The sequence below is a fragment of the Acartia tonsa genome, chromosome 2, assembly GCF_053477335.1.
Source record: "Acartia tonsa isolate MP-2025a chromosome 2, ASM5347733v1, whole genome shotgun sequence".
NCBI classification, from domain to species: domain Eukaryota; kingdom Metazoa; phylum Arthropoda; class Copepoda; order Calanoida; family Acartiidae; genus Acartia; species Acartia tonsa.
In genome coordinates, this window is record NC_137261.1 from 34,154,305 (window position 1) to 34,181,431 (window position 27,127).

Below are 27,127 nucleotides of genomic sequence, written 5' to 3' on the forward strand. Positions count from 1 at the left end.
ATCCTGTATAAAGCAGTTTTTCAACAAATCTACTTACAACTTTGCTTCGACTCTTATACATTTATATTCTGATTATTCAGTTCTGACACTATATAAGCTAGTGCATAAGGAAAAAGGATAAGAGGATGAATACTCACCCCTTTTTCATGGTAAAATACTACTTCCCCATCCCTAAATTTAGAAGCAGACGAAAATCAAAAACCGCCCAGGGCTTTTTGTAAGTCAATCATAAATAATAATGTGAATAAAAAGAAAAGCGATATTTAGCAAACAGCCGTGGGCGGTCAGAATCAGCTGAATGTTCATTATGAAAAAAATTTCCCCCTTTTTAGAAATAGAAGGATTCATCTTTCATGAACAAATTTTTTTAAATTAAAATAAAATTCTATGTAATTTTTAATTAAAACATTAAAACGAAAATATCTAATCTAATATTCTTGCCCTAAATATGGAAATAGTAAAAAGTAAAAAAATATTTTTTTTAACAATTTTTAATCCTCCCATTTGAAAAGTAGTGGAATAGCAATAAATTTTAGCGCGGCAACAGCGCTGAGTAGGCCTCTAGGCCCACTGCCTATTTTCATCTTCTAGTTGCTTCGATTCCTCTCTTTTATTTTTTTCTCTATGTATAAGTGTTAATGTCCGTTTGTCCTACTGTTTCAGTGCTTCGCTTTTATGGATGTTGCTATCCTTGTTTTTGTAAGTCTTACTGTATTAATGGTGCAAACTATGAAATTGGATTTAAGAAGAATCATATTTATAAACATACTAAAACTGAAATACTTGGTAAGATATAGTTGACTCCACGTGTTGAGTATACGTACATACAGTTATAATCCATATAGTCTATCATTAAATCAAAATGTTTGTAAGATTGCATGCAATTCAGATGAAACATACGCATCACAAGATACGCTTTTAAAACCTCACTTCACGAAAACAAAACTTACAGTTTAAGAAAATAATTTATAATTTGTATTTTTTTCCAAAATAGCAAGCATAAAATCAGAAATAAATTAAAAAGTTTAAAATTTTAACTTCAAGATCATCGGAGCAATGTACAACAAATTTATTTATCGCTGTAAACTTAATCTGTGTCTTCCTTGTTTCAACCCTTGACTTGTCTTTAGAAATAGTTATTTCTCGCAACGTATTATAAACGGCTTTCCGGGATATAGAATGTACAATTATAAGATTAAAACGAGTTTTTTAAGACCCGAGGTGCCGAAGGCACCGGCTAAAAAAACTGGTTTTAATCTTATGATTGTACATTTTTACATTCGTAAAAATCTGGATATAATACTATGCTAGACATAGCTTTTTCGTATGGATGAGAATTGGTTCCTATCCACCGGATTCGAATAAATACGAGAATAGTTATTTCTCGTATCGTATTATAAACGGCTTTCCGCGGATATAGAATGTACAATTATAAGATTAAAACTAGTTTTTTTAGCCCCGTGGTGCCGAAGCCACCGACTAAAAAAACTAGTTTTAATCTTATGATTGTACATTTCTATATTCGTAGAAAACTGGATATAATACGATGCTAGACATAGTTTTTTTTGTATTCATGAGAACCGGTTCCTATCCACCGGATTCAAATGAATACGAGAAAAATTATTACAATAGTGCAACCTTGACGAAAAACAACCAATATGGGATATTTGATTTGTGGACGTTCGCGTTTAACAATGATATTAATTTGGAATTAGACTCTATATAACTTTCAAGGGAGCCTATGCTGTTAACGTATCACACTATTTAGGGTTTTAGGCCAAGACGATATCATTATCAAGAAGAGAGCCAAATTGAAAAAGCTATTACAAATATCAGTTTGGCCAAGGTAAAACAATTAATGATATGAAATGGAAATCGTCTTTAGCATTAAATTGTTACAAAAGAGTAATCGTAGATTATATTTCTTCTTTTAGGAAAACACATAGGAGGGACGGCATAGGCAAAGAAAAGAGAAAACTGATAGCTAAGCTTTATGGAACACCTTGCGATATTAATAATGCATAGAATATTATTAATATTATATTAAGTAAAATAAATATTTACAAACTTATCACATGAAATTTGACTGTCGGATAAATACGTTAATCATCAGAGTTAGAATCCAAAATGTCCTCAAAGGAGCGAGATTTGGGTGTAGATAATCTAAAAAAAATAAATCTCAAACAAATACTATTTCAATTTGTGTTGAAAATGAAACAAGGTTGACAACAACCAGAAATGCATAGTTCCATAACAAAATCATACAATCCACCAAACTAACATTGACGTCTTTGATATTGAAGGAACTATGAGAAACTAAATATTTATATATTTTAATATGAACAAATATTATGATAAAATCTGTCGTAGAATTACTTAAATACAGGATGCTTAATACTGACATGCTTACACTTAAAGCAATGGCGCGCAAATGCATTGACACCTCTCAAAAACCTATCAGTTTTTGACAATGGGGTGTGAAAAACCACTCAAAAACCGTATTCTACAATCTTCTAATTTTAAGCCTTATATAGGTATACCTAAGGATTCTGAGATTGTACCAAAATGTGTGTCAATAATAGTGAGTGAACTCTTGAGGATTTTAAGAATAAGTAAACCAGAGATGAGTTTCAGAAGAAAAAATGCCGCGTGTACGAGTAATATTTAATAAAAAAACAAAGCTAGAAAAAATATTGAAAAATGTACATATTTTGATTTTTAGTTGACATCTTGATTTTTACAATTGTTATAATACAAGCGGCAATTTTTTCTTATGAAAACTCATCTCTGGCGTCTGATTTATGTAGCTACAATGCACCGCTACAATTTTTACTGACAATACCTTAGAAAAATTGTCACAGTAAAACATTAAGAGAATTTGCTAATATCTTGCTGATACAAAACGAATCAAAATCAATAATAAAGTCATTCCTTGCTTAAACTGTTTTTAACCTATTTTTAAAACGTATTTAAAAAATATACTATGTACCAGCAAAATCAGACTGCAAGGCCTAAATTTGAATTAAGTCCCCAATAAACTTTTTTGGGGGGATTTAAATATTAATTTTTACTGTTGCCGTGGTCATTTTTACCAAAGCAAAAGGTCTTTTTTTTTATTTGGGTAAAATTCGTAGCTTCATAAATATTGTATTCTGGTATAGAGTAAAATTAGACCTTATGATTTTACTATAAAAATTCACTAAAAAGTTCAATCTTTACAATATACCAATGAATTAACATTAATATGTTTGTGTTCGTTCACCTATTTTAAACACATAAAAATTGGCTGTAAAGGGTTAAATTTGATGACAAGATGACATGATGTCAACAAATGTTTATGCAATACAACAAAATTATTTTTGACACATATACAAATATGATATAAAATAAGATTATTCAAACTTATTTTTTAAAATATTTTTATGTGAAAACACTCTTTCGAAAAATTATAATAATTGAAATGAAACAAGATATCTTATTGGTTTGACTTTAGCATTATGTGTTTTATTGTATTATGTTAAATTTTTTACTGAAATTGATTGTTTTAGAAAAAAAATTATTTCCATCAGAGAAGAGTTTTTTATATTTTATTTTATCATATAAAATTGTTCTGTAAGAAACAATTTAACCCCAAACTAAAAGTTGCTTTTGCTCCCGTCAAAATGATCACAGCAACATATAAAATTAATTTTTAAATCCCCCCAAAAAAGTTTATTGGGGACTTAATTCAAATTTGGGCTCTGCAGTCTGATTCTACTGGTGTCATAGTATATTTTTGATATATGATTAAAAAATAGGTTAAAAACAGTTTAAATTAACCCACTTAACGTTGACAGAAATGAATATCTCTTTTTCTTCATTGGCTCGGAGAGTTTCATATCAGAAAAAAATACCACATAGTATATGATTTTGGAAATATTAATGGACCAACAACAAAATCAAGGGTTATTGCTTTGACTAAATAACTTTAAATGCAACACTGTGCGTTTGAAGGTGCTTTGACTTTTGTGTCAGAACCTAAATTGGGACATAGTGCATTTCAATTCCCTAGGTTATGTAACTTCATTTCACTTTTCAATAAAATCTAAAATGCAGCCGTTTTTAAAAAAAATTAGATTTGAAAAGAAGGCGTCTTAACTTTATTGCTTTTTATTTAGAATAGCTAGTCAGTATTTTTAATAAGTAATAGATGTAAAATGGTTCATAGAATTTAAATATGCAATCGTTTTTTTTTGCCAGTATGAACAAAAATAGTAAGATCTTTAATTTGACACCTTACTTTTTAAATTCTGTTGAGTTATTATTGAAAAAATCTATTTCTTAACCTTGGTTTAATCAAAACTTTAAACCTAAATATTTTCTCACACAGGCATAAAAAATATGTGTTTATATATGACTTTAGAATGAGAAAAATATTACGAATCCATTCTAAGCAAAATTGAAAAAGTTTTATAAAACTATAATAAAAAATATAAGTTTATTTTAAGAATCATAATTTTTGGCTTTAAAGGGTTGACTTGAACAAAACCTGAACAAATGTACATTAGGGCGGGTTCATATCGAAATTAGACAAATTTTTAAATAATAAAATTAATAAAAAATATACAAAGACAACATTCAAGTCCTTCCACTTATTATCTCCATTCATATTAGTGCTAGAGGGCTAAATATTTTTGTGCATTTCCCCAGTTATATAATGAATTTCCGACTATAAGTCAGTCAAAATCATATTTCGCTTCCTTACCCTTTATTTACCAACCTTTTACCAATGACCAGACATATAATTGTATAGCTAATTGTCAATGAGGGTAAAAAAATTATTGAATCAGAACTATGGCTTCATGGTGCTCCCAGGAAAGGCCTTGAGGAGTAGAATCAGGAACTTTTGTCTGTTTCGAAATATCTCGTTCCTAGCCTTAGAAATTACTAAAAACCAACCATTTTTTAAGGTTTATTGAGATATGTCCAATTTGTAGAGGTTTTGTGAGATTTTCTTAGGCTAGGAACAAGATTTTTTGTAACGGTCAAAAGTTCCTGATTCTACTCCTCAAGGCCTTTCCTGCGAGCACCATGAAGCCATAGTTCTGATTCAACAAATTTTTGACACTCATTGACAAATAGCTATACAATTGAAAGTCTGGTCGTCAGCGGTTTTAAGACTTAGGATAAATTTTAAATCATCCAGAGGTGTATTATACTCATAAAAATCATTTGCAGATCCCTGCTTTGGTCTCAGAAAAAAAATGTCCAAAATCATCCCATTCTAATGTACATACACTGTAACAGATATTTTTTAAACACAAGAAACAATAATGCATTTTTAGCTGCATTGTTTTGAAGTTTATAAACAGACTGAAGCATATTTGTTCATAATTTTTCATTCTTTACATGTTATGTAAGTATCACTATTTTTATTGTAGTATCTATTGTATGAACATTATCCTTCTTTTTGTCAATTCTATTGGTTAAGTTTTGAGGTGAAGCTTCCTGATATGTCAAGTTTTGAGATTTTTGATTGGCTAGTTTAATAGTTACAAATAAGTGTTGCCTGTAAAAATATAATATGTTAGGCCATTTTTATTTTTTAAAAGTTTTTACTTTTTTTCAATTTTGCTTAGAATGGATTCATAATATTTTTCTGATTCTAAAGGTATATATGAACCCATATTTTTTATGTCTGTGTGAGAAAATGAGCGAGCTATCACTTACACTGGTACTCAATTGACCAGTAATAGGGCATTTAAAATCCCTCCCCCCCATTTTAAAGGTTCAAGGTTAAAAATTGGGGTATTAACAATCTGAAAAGCGTTCATATGTGATGTGATTGTGCCAAAATAATCATATATGTTGGAAAAAATATCTTGAGTTTAAAATAAAAGATTGTTAAAATATTCAAATATGTTGAATTTAAAAAATAGATAAAATATTATTTTTTCTTTATCATTTAAGAGTTATTTAGCTGTCTTATGTGACGCTCTCCCTCACCTTATCGAATGTGTCTTTCATAATTATCCTCATAATAAAATATCCCTGCTACCCTTCACCAAAAAGAAAACCTCAAATTTCCAACTGTGTCGACTCTCCCCCCCCCCCCCCCCCACCCCCTCCATGGCAATAAATACATCATGCTTGGTGTTCATACATTACAATCTAAAAAAAAAATGGGAAATGATCATAGATAGAGTTATGAGAAAAAAGAGTCTAAAATATCTAAAATATATAATACTGTTATTCTTCTAATATTTGATTCAACAATATTGTAGAGTCCCCAATAGAATATAAATACTTAAATACTAAAAGCTAGAAGTAATGTTATTACTTTAAATATTTCTTATTCAAATTCTGTGGAAAATATAATTGACATGGGCATAATCGATTAACTCTAAGTCTATTAATGCTGTAATGAATTGACACTAATTATTAATATGATGAGCATTAGTAATATGATTAGGATGGATCTTGGACAAAGTAGCTTCGGACAAAGTAGCTTCAGACAAAGTAGCTTCAGGACAAAATAGCTTCTGGACAAAGTAGCTTCAGGACAAAGTAGCTTCCTAAGAAAAGTAGCCTCCACTGTTAATAAAGGTCATGGCCGCAGCGCTCGGCCCCCTGGCCTGCCTAGCCGCGGGCGCTCGGCCCCCTAGCCTATAACCTAACCTAACCTAACCAAAAAATTGTAAAAACATTATTAAAACTTGTAAAAACAATATTAAAAATTGTAAAAATCTATCAACCACTTTTTGCAAATCCACCAAATTCTAAACCACCTATGTATTATTAGTTGATGATATTTTTCTTAAATAAATTTTCTGAGGCTAACATAGGTTAGGTTAGGTTAGGTTATAGGCTAGGGAGCTGAGCGCCCGCGGCTAGGCAGGCCAGGGGGCCAAGCGCTGCGGCCATATTAGAGACTATTTTTCTTAGGAAGCTACTTTTCTTAAGTAAATGTCCTGAAGCTACTTGTCCATTAGGATTGCATACAGGTCAGCAAATATTCATCTACCGTTGTTATACATAATCATGAAACTAAATTAATTTAAAGTAATTAAATTAATTTTTTTTCAGTAAGAATAAAACATCAAAAAAGATTTTTTTCAAGTATTACAATTCCAAGTAAAGAATGGGGCTACTCCATAATTTCCTTTGAATTACAAATTACCCTTCTGTAGATTACAATTAGTGGCTGAAATGTGTGAACACTCAACTTAACTAGTGTAATAAACATATCAATGTCCATCCTCTCCCTGCATTATATAGTTTTTTACCTCTTTCCTCAACCTCCCCCCCCCCTCTCATGGCATATATAAAACTAACAACCCCTACACTCATTGTTTTGTTCTATAGAAACTCCTCAACCCCCTCCACTTAACACCTTTAACTTTTAACAAAATCTCCTCCCCCTTAAAATTCTTTGTGAGTTTAAGTCAGGGTTGTATATTCTGCACAAGATTTTACCACTGCTGCAAAATGTTTTTTTCCCATACTAGTTTTTTACATCAAGAAAATTGAAAAAATGGAGAAAAAAACTTTCAGAATTCTTAATTTTATTCATATTATTATATTATTCCACATATTCTTTTAGTTTTTTTTCACTAAGGAGGAGGAAAATGGACAAAAATGTTTTCAGTTCTCTTAATTTTTTTTTACATTTTTTCCCCCAACCTTATATTAATTATTCTTCCCCCCCATAGGCGTCCAAGGGGGGGGTAATGGGGCGATTACCCCCCCCATTTAAAATTTACCCCTACCCTGGGGGTGCCGTGGGCACCCCCAACCATTTAGGAGCGGGTATTTACCCCCCCCCAAACAATTTTGGGGGGTAAATACCCCCCCCGAAATAGAAAATCTCTAACAAAAAAAATTTTTGCGCGCTTCGTGCGCATTTTTAATACTAAATTTTTGATAAAATTTAACTTACCCCCCCAAAAAATTTTACTCCGGGGGTAAATTTTGGGGGGGGTAAACAAATTTTACCCCGGGGGTAAATTTTGGGGGGGTAAACTAATTTTACCCCAGGGGTAAATTTTGGGGGGGTAAACAAATTTTACCCCTGCCAACAGATTTCAGGGAGGGTATTTACCCCCCCCCAAGCAAATTTTACCCCCGGGGTAAAAATTTTGGGGGGGGTAAAAAAAATTTGCGTCGCGCTTCGTGCGCCATTTTACCCCCCAAAAAACCGAATTACCCCCTTAAAAAAATTTTACCCCCCCCAAAATAAAAAGCTTGGACGCCCCTGTTCCCCCCATTTTAGCAGGGTCAACCATGCAGAATTTATACCCATGGTTTAAGTTTAAACGTGAATGATTTACCTTGAAATTGATGGGAATCCCAAAATATTAACTTTAAACTCTATTACTGGATTTTTGAGGCGGGGCATTTAAATGTTAACCCGAGAAAATATTTAAGTTTAAAGTTTTGATTGAACCGAGGTTTAAAAAAATAGATTATTTCAATAATTACTCAACAGAATTTAAAAAGTAAGGTGTCAAATTAAAGATCTTACTATTTTTGTTCATACTGGCAATTTTTTCTTTTATTTTGTTGCGTTTTAGTACCTTAAAACCAATTTAGGTTCTGACACAAAAGTCAAAGCACCTTCATGCGCACTGTGGCAATAGGCTCCCAAACGGCTCGCAGTTTACCACGCATATCATTAGAACTGGAATTAAAAGGTTTAATCAATTACTAAAACAGAGCTCGATCTTTAAATCATTTTAATGGTGATTTAGATTAAGGTGCGCGAAATTTCAGCCAATCACTGCGCGGCATTTTTAAAAATCTAAATCACCATTAAAATGATTTAAAGATCGAGCTCAGGAAGTACACAGGACACCAAAACGCGCCAAAAAAATTAAAAATTATCGCGCATTTTGGTTTGCTGCGCCTTTCTTGTGAATTATTGATATTTAACTATTTCTACTTTCTTTTTGATCTTTCGATTTCGGTTTTAATGATGTGTGAATATTCAGCCGTTTGGGATCTAGCTGCAATTAAACAACAACTAAAATTACGTTAAGGTTTCCTGGTTGGTATAAGCTGTGTTGGACTAATATTTTTCAAAATCATATGCAATGGAAAAACAGGGTTTTGTTGCATAATTTTTTGAAAACTGATAAATATCTTTTTAATACAAAACTCTTTGAGCCAAAGAAAAAATAAGATATTGATTATTAATTTCTATCAATGATAATTGGGTAAAGTTAAGCAAAAGTTTTTGCTCAGTAAAAAAACACTTGTTACTTACAAACAATGTATATTTGAATATGCAATCAAATATTTTCTAATGTTTCAATGTTCGTGTGTCCTACAGTCTGATTTTATACTTCACTTTTATTGATGTTAACATGCCATCAGTGTTTCCTTGAAAAGAAGTTGTCTTAACTTTTTTGCTTTTTATTTAAGATAGCTAGTCGGTGTTTTTATAAGTAATAGAAATAAGAAATAAAAAATCAAGTCGGTTTTAAGGAACTAAAACGTAACAAAAAAAGAGAAAAAAATAGCCATAATGAACAAAAATAGTAAGATCTTTAATTTGACACCTTACTTTTTAAATTCTGTTGAGTAATTGATGAAAAAATCAATTTTTTTAACTTCGGTGAACGAAAACTTTGAACTGATTTATATCCTAATTGGCATAAAAATATGTATTTATATATACCTTTAGAATTAGAAAAATATTACAAATCCATTCTAAGCAAAAATTTTAAAAAATAAAATTTAAAAAATTGTATTATATTAAAAATGGCCAAAAATATTATACATTAAAGACAACCTTTACTTTCATTAGTCAGCTGTGGATTAATTTAGCCCAATCTCAATTTCTATTTTGCATTTGTTTTGTTTTGAAATTAATATTTAAAGAAACACTTTTTTACGATTTATTATCTTTATTATTTTGTAATTAAAGTATTTGATTTTTGTTCTAAATAATCATTAATAAGACATCTAAAATGAATAAAAATGGAAGTTGAAAGCTAGAAAAAAAAGTCTATATAAGTTACCTTTACATGGCAGAAAGAAATTGAGGCATAGCTTAAGTAAGTGTTGCCAGTAATTTGTAATATTTTGGCAATTTTCACATAATTTTTATCATAGTTTATTTACTATTTTTCAATTTCGCTTAGAATGGATTTGTAATATTTTTCTAATTCTAAAGGTATACAGGGTGAGTCAGAAAAAACTGAGATTTCGATTTTCAGAAACAACCAGAAGGAATACAGAAAAAATAATTATATGTCGTTGTTATCTGCACAAAAGCACATCAAACTTGTAAAAGGTGTTTTTCATCATCTCTAAAAATGCGGCCTCTATGATAGGTGTATGGTGTCAAAAAATGCCTTGTGTGAAAAATGTTGATCAAGAAAAATTAAAATAACTCATCTATTTTGTATAAAAAAGAATCTTAAAATTTCAATATTTATTTAGAAAAAAGGTCTAAGAAAAGTACTTTAATGAGTTTTAATGGTGAAATGCTTTTTGGCTCCTCACAAAAGCATTTTTAGAATACTGCAATTTGTCATTTTTTCATATTTCTTGATTGTGATGCATGTGGTTTAAAAGAATCTTCTATAATAACGTAGCTTATAGTAAAAAGGAAAAAAAACCTGTTTATTTGACAAAAAATCTCATAAGATAAAAAAGTTATCAAGGTTTGAATTTTTAAAAGAAAAATGCTTTTTAGAAACCCTACCCTATCTAAATGAAGTTATTATGATGGATTATAACACACAAGTATAATTTATCTGCAAAAGGGGGCGGAGATTTTGGAGATTAAATCCAGTCTTGCACCAAATATAGAGGAAATTCAGAAGAGGGGGGAGGAATTTAGATAACAAGATGAAATATTTCCGGTCATTAGCTGATTTTCCGGTCATGGGGTATTAAATCTTAACAATAGATTACAACAAAACGTTTGATTTATAATGTGATAATTTAATTTAAATAAATTGTATTTTTAAGATGTTAAATATTTACAATCTGTTGAATAAAAATTTTAATAATCAAAAAAATAAGTTTGTTTATCTTTTTAGAATGGTAGACATTTTTTATTATAAATAAATCTACCTAAAAAGTACAAAATAATGGCCGAAAAAGTCATCACACACACTTTTTGAAATCTTTATGCTCTAAAAAGCGCCGTTGTTTTCAGAGATATTCAAAAACACCTTTTCTAAGTTTAATGTATATTTTTATAGAGAACAAGAACCTATAATTGTTTTTTCCATATTCCTACTGGTTGTATCAGAAAATCGGAAAACTCAGTTTTTTCTGACTATATATATTATATATACATATTTTTATGCCTATTTCAGGATTTTAATCAGTTCAAAGTTTTTATTCATCAAGGTTAAAAAAATTGATTTTTTCAACAATTAAAAAAGTAAGGTGTCAAATTAAAGATCTTACTATTTTTGTTCATTATGGCTATTTTCTTCTTTTTTTTTGTTCCGTTTTAGTACCTTAAAAACGACTTAATTTTTTTTTTAAAACTTTAATTACTTCAAAAATAAGAGGTCTACAAAAAAAACGATTGCATATCTAAATTCTATGGACAATTTTACATCTACTACTTACTAAAAACACCGACTAGCTATCTTAAATAAAAAAACAAAAAAGTTAAGACGCCTTCTTTAAAGATTTTTGAATGAAAATAATTAAAATTTATCTTACCTGGATCTAGTTCTCCTACTTGCATGAATGATAACTGGGCCACTTCTTATTTTCTTGAAAACAGAAATTGCTTCATTATGACTAAATCCATGGAGACACTCACCATTCACTGACAATATTTCATCGCCTAAAAAGATTTAGAATAACAGTTCAACAACATGAGGGTTATACAATCTCTTACAAAATAATTACATTAATGGGATCAAGTCAAGCTGAGTATGCCAATAGCCTGTTTTGGCACACGCTACTTGACTTGGGGGGAATATTGGCATACTCTACTTGACTAGGGGGAAAATTGGCACACGCTGCTTTACTAGATGCTAGGGACGCACTGCTAGTTTATATATTTTACGTACATAAAGTAGTAAATTTGTAGGTTGAATTATTATAATATAAATCAGAAAATATGTTAAATTCATCTTTTTTTATTTTTTTGTCATGCTGCTTTGTTTGATAAACTATTGGCATACTATGTTTTACTTGGGGGAATATTGGCACGCTCTGTTTTACTTGTTGCCATTGGCACACTCAGCTTGACTTGATCCCATTAATGATGTAATTTGTACTCAGTTATTTTTTTTTAAATGAATTTTTTAATGTTACATAATGAGAATGACAATTGCTATGTAAAATTTTACAAAACTCTGTTGTATTTTGTATAAAAATTAGAAACTATTCAGAGCGAAGCTTTTCTACATTTATGGTAAGTTCGTACGTCTGTCTGATCGTTTTTTTATGAAGGTCAGAATTTTTCTATAGATTCTTGGAACAGATAATCCTGCAGCAATTAGGTGCAATTTAAAAAGCTTAGCATGCCCTAAAAAGGACTTAAATAATAAGAAGCATGAACAATTTTTTCCTAATCATAAAGATAATACTCAAATTTTTAAATCTTTAGTTATTTATTTTTGCTTTGGGACAAAATTAATCACTACAAATCTAAATTTACAACTCTACAGAATATAAATATTTTAAAGAATATAGATATTAAATAATTCACGTACGTTTAAAACGTAAAAATCTCTAAGAAAGATCAAGGAAGTAAAATATTCACACAAACTTAACAATTTTCTCAGCTTTAATAGCATAAGTAATTGTTTGATTGTTTCAAGCATCGACAAATTTGCTTTAGAATAAAATGCGTAAAATAAATACACTTTTTCTTTTACGATACTGTGATGATGAATGTATACACAAATCTACTAATAGAGAATTTCTAAACTTCAAAAAAGTTCGTACAAACATAATATTTCTATCGTGTATGTATGCTTATTTTATATGTTTATAACACTGTTTCGAAATTACCTATTTTACACTACACTGTTGGGAGGCCAGATGAAAAAAGTTTATTTTAGTGGTAGGCAAAAATGACTTTGCAATCAGTAAGTAGGTCTAATAACACCCTTTGCTAATTTTAAAATCCAACTATATATAATTTTTGAAAAATTTCAGTTTGAAAATTTCAAGTTCAAATTTCATCCCCTAAGAACACTCCATGATAAGAAAAATAAATATTAATACTTTTTAATTCTTTACAACTTTGTGTTTATGAAGTCGATCTAGCACCCTAACAAAAATGCAAATGCCAATGAAATTTAATGGAAATATGTAGAATGTTAACTTATTTAATCTCTGATAATTTCAGCTATCTTTCTTGAAAAGGAGCCAAGAAAATAACATTTCCGGCCAGTAGTTTTGCCAATAAAAATAAGAATGCTTCCCACTGTGGGCTACAATTGAATCAAGACAAAAGTAAGTGCCGAGCCCTGGGACCTATGCAGGGTGAAAATATACATAAATCCTTGATGATTCCAGGTGGAGACAAAATATTTTAGCGGGGTCTTTTGGTTTTTTTCAATTTAAAGTTCTGAAAAAAAATTGAAAAAAATATGAAAATCTTTAATAAAAAACAAACAAAAAATAATTTTTACTATTTTTTTTTATTTAAAGATACAAACAACTTATAAAAATACTATAAGCTTTAAAAAAATCACAATTTTCAAATTTAGACTTTCAATATAAAGATTTGTAGAAAAAACCTAACAACAAATTCTAACATATTTCTGATCAACATAGCAATAAAACGTCTTTTGCAAAATCTTTATCATCAAAAATAAATAGAACTTACTCAAGACTTTTTTTCATTTAAACTTATACTTTTCACATTAATTAACTTTAAAGATTGATTTTTTTAAAAAGAAAGGTTGCGTGATTTTTTTTATTCATAATTAATTACCTAATTTTGAGATTCAGATAAAAAACCTTACTGCTTTATATCATTGGATACTCTACTAGCAGCGGCTACGCCTCTAGAGGCATATTGGGACCCTTAGGTTGGGGGGGAAGACGAACGACCCCTTACAATTACAGTTTTTTTTAATGAAAAAGTTAAAAACATTTATTTTGGAGAGTTAATTCTCTTGGGATAGTGGTGGTACTCTTCCCCAAAATAGTAATAAACCTTACCAGGACATATAAGAAGCTACCATGTAAAGGAGAACCATATTGGTTCAGTGGTTAGTGAGATCCCTTGGTGCACAAAGACTCACATAGAATGTGTTACTTTATTATAAAGATACATATATACACAGAAACTCTTCAATCAGAGCATGTCTGTTTGTTCATCCGTCTGTATAAAAACATTACAGAGTATATTTATTTGGTACTAGCGGCTACGCCCCTAGAGGCCTTTAGGGGCACTTGAGAGGGGAAGAAGTGGTTGAATTCTACAACTAGATTTTTATTTTAGACTTAAAAAGAAAAAGTTGTTTTTTTGTGTGTGAAATGGGGTCCTTTTTTAGGGGTTGATTTCTCCTAGGATGGTGGAGGTACCCTCCCAAAATAAGTTATAAACCTTCCAAGAACCAATGAGAAGCTACATAGAAAAAAAAGAACCATTAATCATTGTTAATTACTATTAATTCAGGGATCTAAAGGGATAAGACAATGACCGCTAAATTGATTTACATTCCCAAATATGATACATGGATAACCCTTCTGTATGTTTCAATTAATGGTTGAAATGTTGGGCACTTAATTTAATAATCCAACCAAACAAAAATCGCAACAGGTCCCCTAAGTAGTTAAGCCAACGAATAACAAATTCCTATATTAAACTATGGGGACTAGTCTAATAAACAGCCCATTGTCCCATCTCGCTCTGATTAATATATTTTTGTATCTGTATGTTACACTTGCTATTTTCTTTATTTGTATTCTTGTAAACTTAAGAGCTTCACTAATTATGGATGTTGTCTTTTTCCCTTGTTAAATCCAATTTCCTAATTCTGGATATTCTTTGAGGTTGATAATTACAATTATATTTTATTAAATGGAAAAAGAACAATTTAATCATAATTCAAGATAAAAATTATTTTATCACTAGCGGTTTTGCCCCTAGAGGCATCTAGGGGCCCTTGATAAGTGGGGGGAAGTTGACCCCTCCCCTACTTTCAGTTTTAGTATGTAAAAGAAAAAGTTTTTTTTAAATGTTGGGTAGGAACTAATTTTTTCTAAACTCAAAACTTCTCAGGACCATGAAAAACTTGAACCAAGAAGAACTATATCAGTTAAGCGGTTACAAAGAATCTTCGGTACCGACAGACACCCTCACACACACACACACACACACAGAAACTGTTACTTTTATATAAGGATTAATAGACACTAAACTACTCCTTAATATGTTGATCCTATTGGCAGTCTAAAAGATAGGTCAATAAAGAAGAACCAAATTGGTCCAGCGGTTAGCAAGAACTTTAGGCACAGACAGAAAAAACACACGGACATCCTATCTTTTTTATACAGGGATATAAATTTTAAACGATAGGAAAATTTTTTTTTTTCCAGATGATATTTCTCTCCCTGCTTTAAAGCACTATTTTATGATACAAAATAGATTAATGTCTGATTGTCCATCTTTCTGATGCTTAAGAACTGATATGGTTCTTTTTTTACTTTACTATGTAGCTTCTCATTGGTCCTTGGAAGGTTTATAACCTTTTTTGAGAAAGAGAAGAGAAATCGCCCCTTAAAAAAGGACCACAACACACAAAAAAACTTTTTCTTTTTAAGCCTAAAATAAAAATATAGTTGTTGAATTGAATATAGCAAAATAAATATATTCTGTATTGTTTTTATACAGACGGATGAACAAACAGACATACTCTGATTGTAGAGTTTCTGTGTATATATGTATCTTTATAATAAAGTGACAGGTTCTATGTGAGTCTTTGTGAACTATGGTTCTCCTTTACATGGTAGCTTTTCATATGTCCTGGTAAGGTTTATAACTATTTTGGGGGGTACCACCACTATCCCAAGAGAATTAACTCTCCAAAATAAATGTTATTGACTTTTTCATTAAAAAAAACTGTAATTGTAAGGGGGGTTTGACTTCCCCCCCAACCCAAGGGCCTCATATGCCTCTAGAGGCGTAGCCGCTGCTAGAAGATTATCCATTATTATACAGTAGTAAAGTTTTTTATCTGAATCTCAAAATTAGGCAATTAATTATGAATAAAAAAATCACGCAACATTTCTTTAAAAAAAAATCAATCTTTAAAGTTAAATAATGTGAAAAGTATAAGTTTAAATGAAAAAAAGTCTTTAGTAAGTGCTATTTATTTTTGATGATAAAGATTTTGCAAAAGACGTTTTATTGCTATGTTGATCAGAAATATGTTAGAATTTGTTGTTAGGTTTTTTCTACAAATCTTTATATTGAAAGTCTAAATTTGAAAATTGTGATTTTTTTAAAGCTTATAGTATTTTTATAAGTTGTTTGTATCTTTAAATAAAAAAAATATTAAAAATTATTTTTTGTTTGTTTTTATTAAAGATTTTCATATTTTTTTCAATTTTTTTTCAGAACTTTAAATTGAAAAAAAAAACCAAAAGACCCCGCTAAAATATTTTGTCTCCACCTGGAATCATCAAGGATTTAAGTATATTTTCACCCTACATAGGTCCCAGGGCTCGGCACTTACTTTTGTCTTGATTCAATTGTAGCCCACAGTGTTCCCATTACCTGTTTTGTTATATCCAGCAACAGATTGCAACTTTTCCTCAGGAAGGGAGAGGCTATTGGTCTGTTTATTAGAATAGTCCCCAAAGTTTTATAAAAATATTTTTTTTGGCTTATCATGTTTGGGGACTTTAGTAGATTTTGGTTGATTGATTCATTAAGTTCAAACATTTCTAATTTTCATGTACAAAAGGGAAAATTTTGTGTATCATCATTGAAGATTGTTGATTCAATAAGTTGAGTGTTCAAACGTTTCAATCACAAATTTTAATCTACAAATGGGAAAACTTTGTAAAGCATCATTGGAAATGTACACCAATTTATCGACCATTGTCTTATCCCTTTAGATCCCTGACTTTTCCTCCATAGGTTTAAAAATGTATTGGTAATAATTCTAAAAGAAGTTGTATCAACTTTTTTTTTTTATAGCTAGCCGGTTCTTTTAGTAAGTAGTAGATGTAAAATTTTTCATAGAATTCAAATATGCAATCGGTTTTTTTGTAGACCTCTTATTTTTTAAGTAATTTAAGTTTTAAAAAAAAATAATTAAGTCGGTTTTAAGGTACTAAAACGCAACAAAATAAAAGAAGAAAATGGTCAGTAAGAACAAAAATAGTAAGATCTTTAATTTGACACCTTACTTTTAAAATTCTGTTGAGTAATTATTGAAAAAATCTATTTTTTTAACCTCAGTATAATAAAAACTTTAGACCTAAATATTTTCTCAAACAGACATAAAAAACATGGGTTCATATATACCATTAGAATCAGAAAAATATTACGAATCCATTGTAAGCAAAATTGAAAAAAATTAAAAAATTAAAAAATTACAGAAATGGCCAATTATTTTTTTTGTTCAGACAACACTATTGTCTTCCCTTTTTTATCCCCTCTTTACCCCCTCTTTACCCCCTTCCCATTTTTATACTCAATTGAAGAATTAAGACGTTGCCTGTACAACATAATATGATATTTTCATATAATTCCTTTTATTGTAGTTTATATACTATATTGTAAACTTTTTTTTTCAATTTTGCTTACAATGGATTCGTAATATTTTTCTGATTCTAATGGTATATATGAACCCATATTTTTTTATTTGTGAAATAATAAAATTAGATTCAAAGTTTTTATTCTCGTGGGTTTAAAAAAATCGATTTTTTCAATAATTACCTGACAGAATTGAAAAAGTAAGGTGTCAAATTAAAGATCTTACTATTTTTGTTCATAATGACCATTTTCTTTCTTTTTTTTGTTGCATTTTAGTACCTTAAAATCGACTTAATTTTTTTTTTTTTAAACTTAAATTACTTAAAAAATAAGAGGTCTACAAAAAAACCGATTGCATATCTGAATTCTATGAAAAATTTTACATCTACTACTTACTAAAAGAACCGGCTAGCTATAAATAAAATAGTTGATACACCTTCTTTAGTGGATTTTGGTTCATTGATTCATTAAGTTGAGTTTTCAAACGTTTTAACCACTAATTTTAATCTGCAAAAAGGGAAATTTTGTGTATAATCAATAGCGGAATAGTTATAACCCGCTACAAATAGTATAATTATATTCGAAATAAGTCACTCTGCGAAAACACGCTTTTTAAAATTTAAAGAATTCTAGTCTTGTTATTGGTTAATATACTAAATTCTTTTAAATTTTTATGTTAATTCATAGATATATCCTACATCTTTAATTTTTAATGAATTTTTATAAATAAAATCAAAATAGCTTATTTGTTATAAGTTTATCCATTTTTGATGAGAAATCTTTTAATGCACAAACCCTTTAATCTGTATATTTAAAGATGCTTAGAAATTTATTTTTTAATTGTTAAACAATTTTTTAGTGGTAATTTTAACTACGTTTCCTTGGGTTGTTCATATGAGAATGCACTAGGTGATGAGTTGTTATGTATGTAAAACTTTAAAATTTACCTTCCATCAGTTGACCATCTTGTGCAGCTTGACCAGATGGAAGAATTGTTTTCACAAAAATTCCTATGCTTCCCTTCGCAGAGTCTCTTCCTCCAACTATTGAAAAGCCAAGACTTTTCTTTCCTTGTCCTTTATTGAACACCACTGTATGATAAGAATAAATTTTGCATTTTCTAGGTAGAGTGCAATACCCATTTATTTCAGTGTCTATACATATAGCACTATCTCCAGTACTTGATGCTGATGTTGACACCTTTCTACTTGTGTTTGATGATATGTTACTGGAATTACTAGTATCCCCTGCAGAATCGGATAGTGTATTTGCTGAAGACTGGCCACGAGTATTATTTTCACTTTCATCTGAAATTTCATTATTATGAAAAGATTTTCTAGAAAAACTTCTTGTAACTTGTGGAGTATCTACATTAGTTTGTACTAATTCGAACATTTCCAATCTATTTCCAACTGAAATCACTGTCCTCAATGCCTCTTCTTGAACATCGAGACTAGGCTTTATTTCTATGACATCCTCATGGTTGTAATCTTGATCTATTTCAGGACCAATTCCTTGGGCTTGATTATTTCTAGAAATAACAGCATCTAAAATGTGATCAGTACATTCCATAAGAACAGGTCTAATATCTTTGACTTGAAGACCACGAAGACGTTTTCCATTGATATTTACAATTTCATCACCAATTCGTAACCGACCATCACTAAATAAAATCGGATCAAATTAAATCAGGTGAGCAGCAAATATACATTTTTTCAGTAAGAATGATACTAGTATACTTTATTTTAAAATTTATAGTTCCATAACAAACAAGTTACAGGTATATTTCAAAACTTATCATTCTTCCGTTGGAAAAGTTACAAATTTTACCATCCATTATTTTCATATGAAGGCAAAACTAAACAAATATTTTAAGATCAAATTTTTATGCCTTAAATTGAAAAAATAATTAGAAAACAGCTTAAAACCTTTGCAGGACCAAATGCTATATTCCTTGAAGTGAAATGTTTAATCAGTTTAACTATCACTGAAATCATATGGACTGACAAACATCGTTCTACTACTTTGCAATATAGTTTACATACAAAGAAAATGCTACCTTGCTGCTGTTCCTTCAGGGTAAATAGCCGTCACAAAATATCCATTAAAATTTACAGATTTTACTTTAAGCCGAACAATCTAAAAACAAATATTTATCTTAGTTTTACTGTTCAAAACATCAAATAAGGTCTATCTGCAAGAGAAACCAAAATAAGAGTTCTTTACACAGAAAGAATGCTAAAAAAATATTTTTGTGTAACTTTTTAAATAAAATTTTTTCATATCTAGATCAGTTAGGGAGTTGAATCCATTTTTATAGAAGCAGAAATATAATCTATGATTATGGTTTGGACCCTCTAAAACTGTAATCTACCCTTCCACTTTTCCTTCTCTTGGTGAAGATATCTTCACCAAGAAAGGGGAAAGTGGAATCTTACATTTCAAAAATCATATCGGCGTTGAAGATATCTTCACCAAGAGAAGGGAAAGTAGAATCTTACATTTCAAAAATCGTAGCGGCGTTGAAGATATCTTCACCAAGAGAGGGGAAAGTGGAAAGGTAGATTACAGTTTTAGAGGGTCCAAACCATAATCATAGATTATATTTCTGCTTCTATAAAAATGGATTCAACTCCCTAACTGTAGATGTATAATTTAAGATGTAATGATTAAAATTAAGAATCTATTTAACTTAGATACAACAGTCAGAAACATAACAGAGACCTATATGTCTATTTGTTAATTATGCAGGTGTGTTTCTCAATCGTTTCTATCAATAATTTTATATTTACCCACATACACCAACTATAGAATTGACGTTTCTAAAATTAAATCTAAAATTATTTAACTTTATGATGAAAATATATAAGCCTACAAAGGCAATAATGAAACTTCCGTTTTTAATGTATATTTCAAAAATACCAAAAACAATCAAATAAGAAAACAATTTACATTACATTTTTCATTTATAAACAATAAACACCCATAAATATATCTAAAACAAAAAATTGCAAGTTTAAAAAATAAGTTAGCTGCAAAAATTTGAACTTTATAATATAGAAATTAAGAGACTGGTCAAACCAAAATGGTTTCCAATTGGATAACACAATTTTTTTCAAGTCTCCTAATAGTTTGAATAGAATCCAATCAGACAATTTTAGGTGTCCAAATGGATTTCAAAAAAATGTGGGTTTTTTTATTTTAAAAATAATCATTTTTACTGTCGTAATTTAACAATCTAGGTACGATAAAGATTTAAAATAATTATGAAATTTGAAGAAAAAATAGGATCTAATTGGAACATTTTATCCGAGGGTCAGTAAAACAAGGATTACAACATCCATAAGTAGCGAAGCTCAAAATTATGGATTGATTGCAACTTTATTGCAGTTTCATAAAAAAAAAACATTAAACTAAAAAATCACGAAACCTTACAAGATTTATAACGTGAAACTTTTGTGGGGATATGTAAATTGTGAACTTATTTAATCTCTAAAAATATCAACCGTCTAACTCAAATAGGAGTAGAGAAAATTATGAAAACTTAAAAATCTGGGAATCGAACTAGCACCCCAGCCAATAAGCAAAGCTCGATAAAACTTGATAAATGCAGAATATGAAAATATTCAATCTATGAAAATTTATGCTGTCTATGTTGAATAGCAGTTGAGAAAATCATGAAAACTTTAAAATGTAGGAGTCGATCTAGCACCCCAACCAACTGACGAATTTTAATGAAACTTAATGAAAATATAAAGATAGTTAACATAATTAATCCCTGAAAATTTCAGCTTTTTATCATTTATAGGAGCCGAGAAAATCACGTTTCTTCTTTCTATCTCAGACGGATAGAGGGACGATCGGACATTTCGTATTATAGAGTAGCTTCGCTACTAAGAATTAGAAACTCTATATATAAGAAAAAATTGGGTCCAATTGGACTAAAAAGGTATCCAAGAGTCTAAGGACGTCCAAGGGGGGGGGGGGAGTTGTAAAATGTTGATTACATCCCCAATTTTTTTTTCATTTTAACCCCCCCCCCCCCCTATAAAATTTACCCCTAAATTTATTTAAAATACTCTATTTCCAATTGGATACAAAATAGTCTGATACCGTGACCACATATCTGCTCTACAAATTAAAAAATATGATGTCCAAATCTAAAGCTAGGAATAAAAAGCACACCTGAACACCTAATTCTCCATTTGCAACTCCTCTCAATTTAACAACTCTAAGCTCCTTGTGATGAAGGGTTGGTACTCCATTAATTTTTCTGTATAGTTCTAAATTGCAGCCCTACAATAAAAAATACAGTTTGTATATGTAGAATATTATGATGAAAATATTTTTTTTGTTTTTTTGTCAGTTAATTTCGATTTTTAATGAACCCATAACGTTCCTAATTTATGGAAAGCTTCTCATAGGTTCCCGAATGGGTTTAGGATTTTTTACTTTACTTTATTTTTAAGTCTTGAGATGGTTTGAGTTCATTTTTCTGCCCCTCCCAACCCTTACATACAAGGGGCGCACGCAGTCGCTATTATTGTATAGAAAGAGTCCGTGATTTAAAGAATATAATGCAAACCAACACCTGAGCGTTACACGAACCAAATAAAGAAAAGCTTGGGTTATGTAACTGAAACTATTAAACTGTTCTGTCTATCTCTGAATTTTAAGTTTATTTACCTGGTAAAGCTCAGCTGCAGGATCGTGTTCATTTGATTTAGAAATAAATTTACTAAATATTTCTCTTCTATCTAAGGAACTTGCCCGAGAATGTGTTCTGACAATTGCTTTTCCACGTCTTGGGTGTATATGCAAAGTGGATGAATGTCCAGTCGTTGCTTTTTCAAAAAATAAACTTTTAGATTGACTTTTGACATGCGATGGTGTACAATCATCTATTGATAATTTAAAGCTCGAACTATCATTAGTGAAAACTTCAGGAATTTTTGTTTTTTGTGTGTTTTCTTTGGTAAGATCTTATGATAGTAATTCAATATTCTTATTTTAAAACAAGAATAGTTTTCATGAAAACTGATGCCTTTTAAAAAGCCATTCTTCTAGCCCAACTATAGTCAAAGTTATCTGGTGTAAAATTTTATAGAAATCAAGGGCATCCATGATATATTTATGATATATTAAGAAATATTGGCTGTAAACTCTAAAAATACTTACTATTCTAACGAAAGAATGAAGGACAAACTTGTTGGAGACATACAAATGACAAGAAAGTATTGAAAACTAGATGACTTTTAAAAGTTAGTTAGGTACTTTAAATTCCAGAATAAAAATTCCAAATCTAGATAATTTTAGAATAGAAAGCTCAATTAGAATTTTAAAAGTATTTCAACGAATATTTTCCCTTAATTTGATATTTTTCCCTTCAGTTCGATCTATTTCATAAATAGAAAGTTTAATGAAAAATATTTTTAAAGAATATTTTCCTTTAGATTGATATATTTCTGAGTCTGCGTGTGAACTGTTTGACACTTGATCAGATAGTTCAGCAAGAATTCCAGAATCTTCATCATCATGAACACTGGCAGTACTAATGTAAATTAAAGAATTATTTAAAGAACTATTAAATAATAAGTTACAGGCTATGTGTATTCTAATTTCTACATTTTACACATTTTAAAGACTGCTATTCATGATTTCTTACTATCTATTTCTTCCTTAACTATTATATATTCTCAACCCATTTTTGCTTTATTGTGCATAACAAAATAAAAACTTTTAAAGTTGCTGCATCACTTAAAAAACAAAACGTTACAAACTTTACCTGTCGTTTGAGTATTGTATATGGATTGTAGCTTCAGTACTGATCATTTCTTTATTCTCCGATGCAACATCTTGTTCATCTTCATTTGCTTGGTAAATGATTTGTTCGGAATTAGAATATTCAGTATTAATTTCATCATCCATCACTTCATTGTGACACTGAATAATTAAATGTTTTATCAATAAAGAATGGTGTAAAATAATATAACTAGTAGCTTCGCCCTTAGCCTCTAGGGGCTTCGCTCTAAGATAAGATGGGAATTCCACCCCTCCATTGTTGTTTTCTGTGTTATAATATGCATAGTATTTAACACCTTTTTCTGTGACATCTGTAACATCACAAAAACAATAAAATTTATTTAATACTTTTTTACAACAGAGAAAATGCCGATTTTTAACAATTATAAAAAGCCAATGATTATTTTTGAGTGAAAATATTTTTGTCTTTTGGGGTGGGGGATAACTTTTTATCCCTCGTGGCTTCACCCAAAAAATAAAAAAATAAACAATTGGGGGATTTTTTATGTTGGGGTTGGTTGTGGTGTCTCATCCACCAAGAATATAGCCTAAAACAAGCATACACCAATAGTTATATTCTCTAAACCTTTATATTCCCTGAAGAATATAGCTCAATTGGTTTAGCGGTTACCGAGATCTTAAGCTTCAGACAGACAGACATCGTTCTACTTTGTATTAGATATATGATAGAAAGTTATATAGAAATGAACACAAGTATAAACAAAGAAAGAGATCCTCATAATCAAGAATTTATTATATGTTTCTCTGGCAAAAGATTATTTATTCAGAAAACAATTTACAACTCACAGTGCAAATGAAGGTGCTTTGACTTCTGTGTCAGAACCTAAATTGGGACATAGTGCATTTCATTACCCTAGGTTAGGTAACTTCATTTCACTTTTCAATAAAATCTAAAATGCAGCGGTTTTTCAGAAAATAAATTTGAAAATTTCAAGTTCAATTTTCACCCACTAGGAGTTACCGCATAATCATGACAAGAAAAGCAAAGATTATTTATTTTAAATTTTGAACAACTTCGCTTTTATAAAGTTCTTCATAAAACCACTCCTGAAGTGAGTTAATTAATGGCCATTTTTATCAATAGCTTTGCTAAGGTCACGGAAATTCAGCCTTAAATAAATCATATAGAGAGAGGTTTGATGACTGACTTTATAAAAGCAAAGTTGTTCAAAATTTTAAATAAATAATCTTTGCTTTTCTTGTCATGATTATGCGGTAACTCCTAGTGGGTGAAAATTGAAATTGAAATTTTTAAATCTAATTTTCTCAAAAAATGCTGCATTTTAGATTTTATTGAAAAGTGAAATTAAGTTACCTAATCTAGGGTAATGAAATGCACTATGTCCCAATTTAGGTTCTGACACTAAAGTCAAAGCACCTTCGAAGGCACTGTGAACTATCTTAAAAGTCTTGCGGAAGTATTGGAGAATGTTTACCTGAGTACTACTGGAGTCTATTGATCTTGACTGTTCCATATCATGGTGACTATCGGTTTTGATACAACTTGAATATATTTTTTGGTTTCTTTTGGTTGGTGTCATCTTTAAATACTTCATTGACACTGATTTTATTCTCTTTCTTATACTACTGTATGGTGTGGCAGCAAGATTGACAATAGAATTGCTTTGTCTTGTGGATGACATGGTTTTTACTGAATACATTGGCGATGATGGAGTCATTAGCGAAAATTGTCCATTACATCTTTCGATGAAATCGTCTTCTACAGAGCATGGACCAGTATTTAAACCTGGTCGTGATACCTGTGTACTCAATCCATCAATGCTGGAAACTTGAAGAGGTGTATCATCATCATTTTCAAAAAAGTTTGATCGCTGGTTTTTTGTTGGTATCAAACTTCCAATTCTTCCAATTCTTTTTAAAGGTGTCGTTTTTCCAGAACATCTGTATAAAATATTATATGTTGATGAATAGTTTGATTCTTCACCTTCATCTTTGACACAGTCTCCATCAAGGAGGTCTAATGTTGTAAAGCCATGTTTTTCAACCATCTCATGTGCTATACCTAATCTCTCAGCAAATCCATGGGGTCTTGTTACTGGTAGGGATAAATCTTTAAATCCCATACATTCAGAAGGATGTTCCTTGTGCCTATATACAGGCAAAGGTTTCTTCCTTTGATCTTCATGTTGTTGAAAATGGCAAAAATTTGGTCTTTTACTAGAATTCAACCACAGAGAATTAGAATATCTTTCTTGTTCGTGAAATTGTCTATCTCCATCTCTAATAATTGATATTGAATTAGGAGAGTTTGATACTAAACATTTGAAACCAGATCTTGTTTTAGTCAAAGGCGCTTTGATATTTTGATCAGGTCTAAATGCATCGAAGCTAAAATGGTTAAGATCCATTCTACCACGTCTTGGTTTGTCTTGGAACAAAACTCTCCTGTCCTCAAAATATCTTCCTGTTGCAGACATGGAGTCAAAATGATTTTCTAGTGAAGTTGTTCCTCTTGGGTGGCCGCTACGTCTGTCATCTTGACCTAGAGTTATACATCATGTCATTTGATATTTTCAAAAATAATATGGAAAAAATGAAAATAGAATATTTATATGTTTATATGCAGTTAAGTAGAGTAGATCAAGTAAAACAAACTTTAAAGATACTTTTATGCAGTGATAAAAGGATAGGACAACAAAAAATTAATTCAATCTCAGAGTTTTAGGATTATGATGAAATGCTTAGTTGAAAGAGCAAATAGCTCTACTCTAGCGCAACAACAAAGTTAGAATGTTTACCTCCTTTTAATAACGAACCAACTCAATAACTTATCTTTGTCTGTCCGTCCGTCAATCCGACAGTCCGTCTGTCTGTAACGCTAAAGGGGAAATTAAATTTACTCAGTTGCTATTAAAGCTAGCATTTGATTTTTCTTGGCATCATTCTGGAGCATATTTATGTATTTAACATCCATAGCAATCCGACTAATTTTAAACAGCTTTATGGCTGTAAGACTGGTTTCATCATTACCTATTCCCTCATATCATTGGTATTTTTTGTCTTATTTTCATTTTTTTCTTAAAAACAGCTGTTACAGTATAAAAATTACATTTACCAAAGTCTTAAGGGATTAGTGTGTTCATAGATAAAAGTACATTTATTTATAAATTTAGACATATTTTTAATTTTCTCGGCTATTATAAAGGATTGATTGCTGAAAATTTTGTGAAGATACCCTTTTCCAAAAAGCATCCAGTTTTTAACTTACTTTAGCTGTGTATTCATAAGTCTTGCTATAAAAAACATATGCATATCTTTTATAAGGGTTTTATTATTTTCTATCTTCTATTCTTATGTCCTTCTTTCTCTCTTTTCTACCACCACTGAACATTTGCTCTATCATTTAATTTGTTTGTCAATTTTTGATTTTTGCATCGTTTATTATTGTAAAATTTTAAATTACAAAGTAAACAAGATTTGTTTTCATAAAAACCGATTCTCTTTTGGAATAAATACAGACATTGTCCTTTCCTGTAAAGACACAAGGACGTCCAAGGGGGGGTAAAGGGTAGATTACCCCCCGTAGGCACCCTTAATTTTTTTTTACATTTGACATTCCCTCCATATAGAATTTACCCCTAACCATTTAGGAGGGGG

General features: G+C 30.2%; 1 protein-coding gene across 1 annotated transcript in view; it reads right to left on the reverse strand.

Moving 5' to 3' along the window:
- Nucleotides 1–2,027: 2,027 nt before the first annotated feature.
- LOC145312324 (uncharacterized) overlaps nt 2,028–27,127 on the reverse strand; it is a 42,691-nt gene continuing 17,591 nt past the window's right edge. Inside the window, exons 2-11 of the mRNA XM_080151568.1 lie at nt 24,946–26,012; nt 23,472–23,629; nt 23,045–23,237; nt 22,865–22,868; nt 22,373–22,668; nt 21,872–21,982; nt 19,746–19,825; nt 18,634–19,349; nt 11,671–11,797; nt 2,028–2,163 (exon numbers count right to left, since the gene is read on the reverse strand). Coding sequence (XP_080007694.1) covers nt 2,103–2,163; nt 11,671–11,797; nt 18,634–19,349; nt 19,746–19,825; nt 21,872–21,982; nt 22,373–22,668; nt 22,865–22,868; nt 23,045–23,237; nt 23,472–23,629; nt 24,946–26,012 — 2,813 coding nt within the window. The 3' untranslated portion in view covers nt 2,028–2,102. The remainder of the gene's footprint in view (nt 2,164–11,670; nt 11,798–18,633; nt 19,350–19,745; nt 19,826–21,871; nt 21,983–22,372; nt 22,669–22,864; nt 22,869–23,044; nt 23,238–23,471; nt 23,630–24,945; nt 26,013–27,127) is intronic.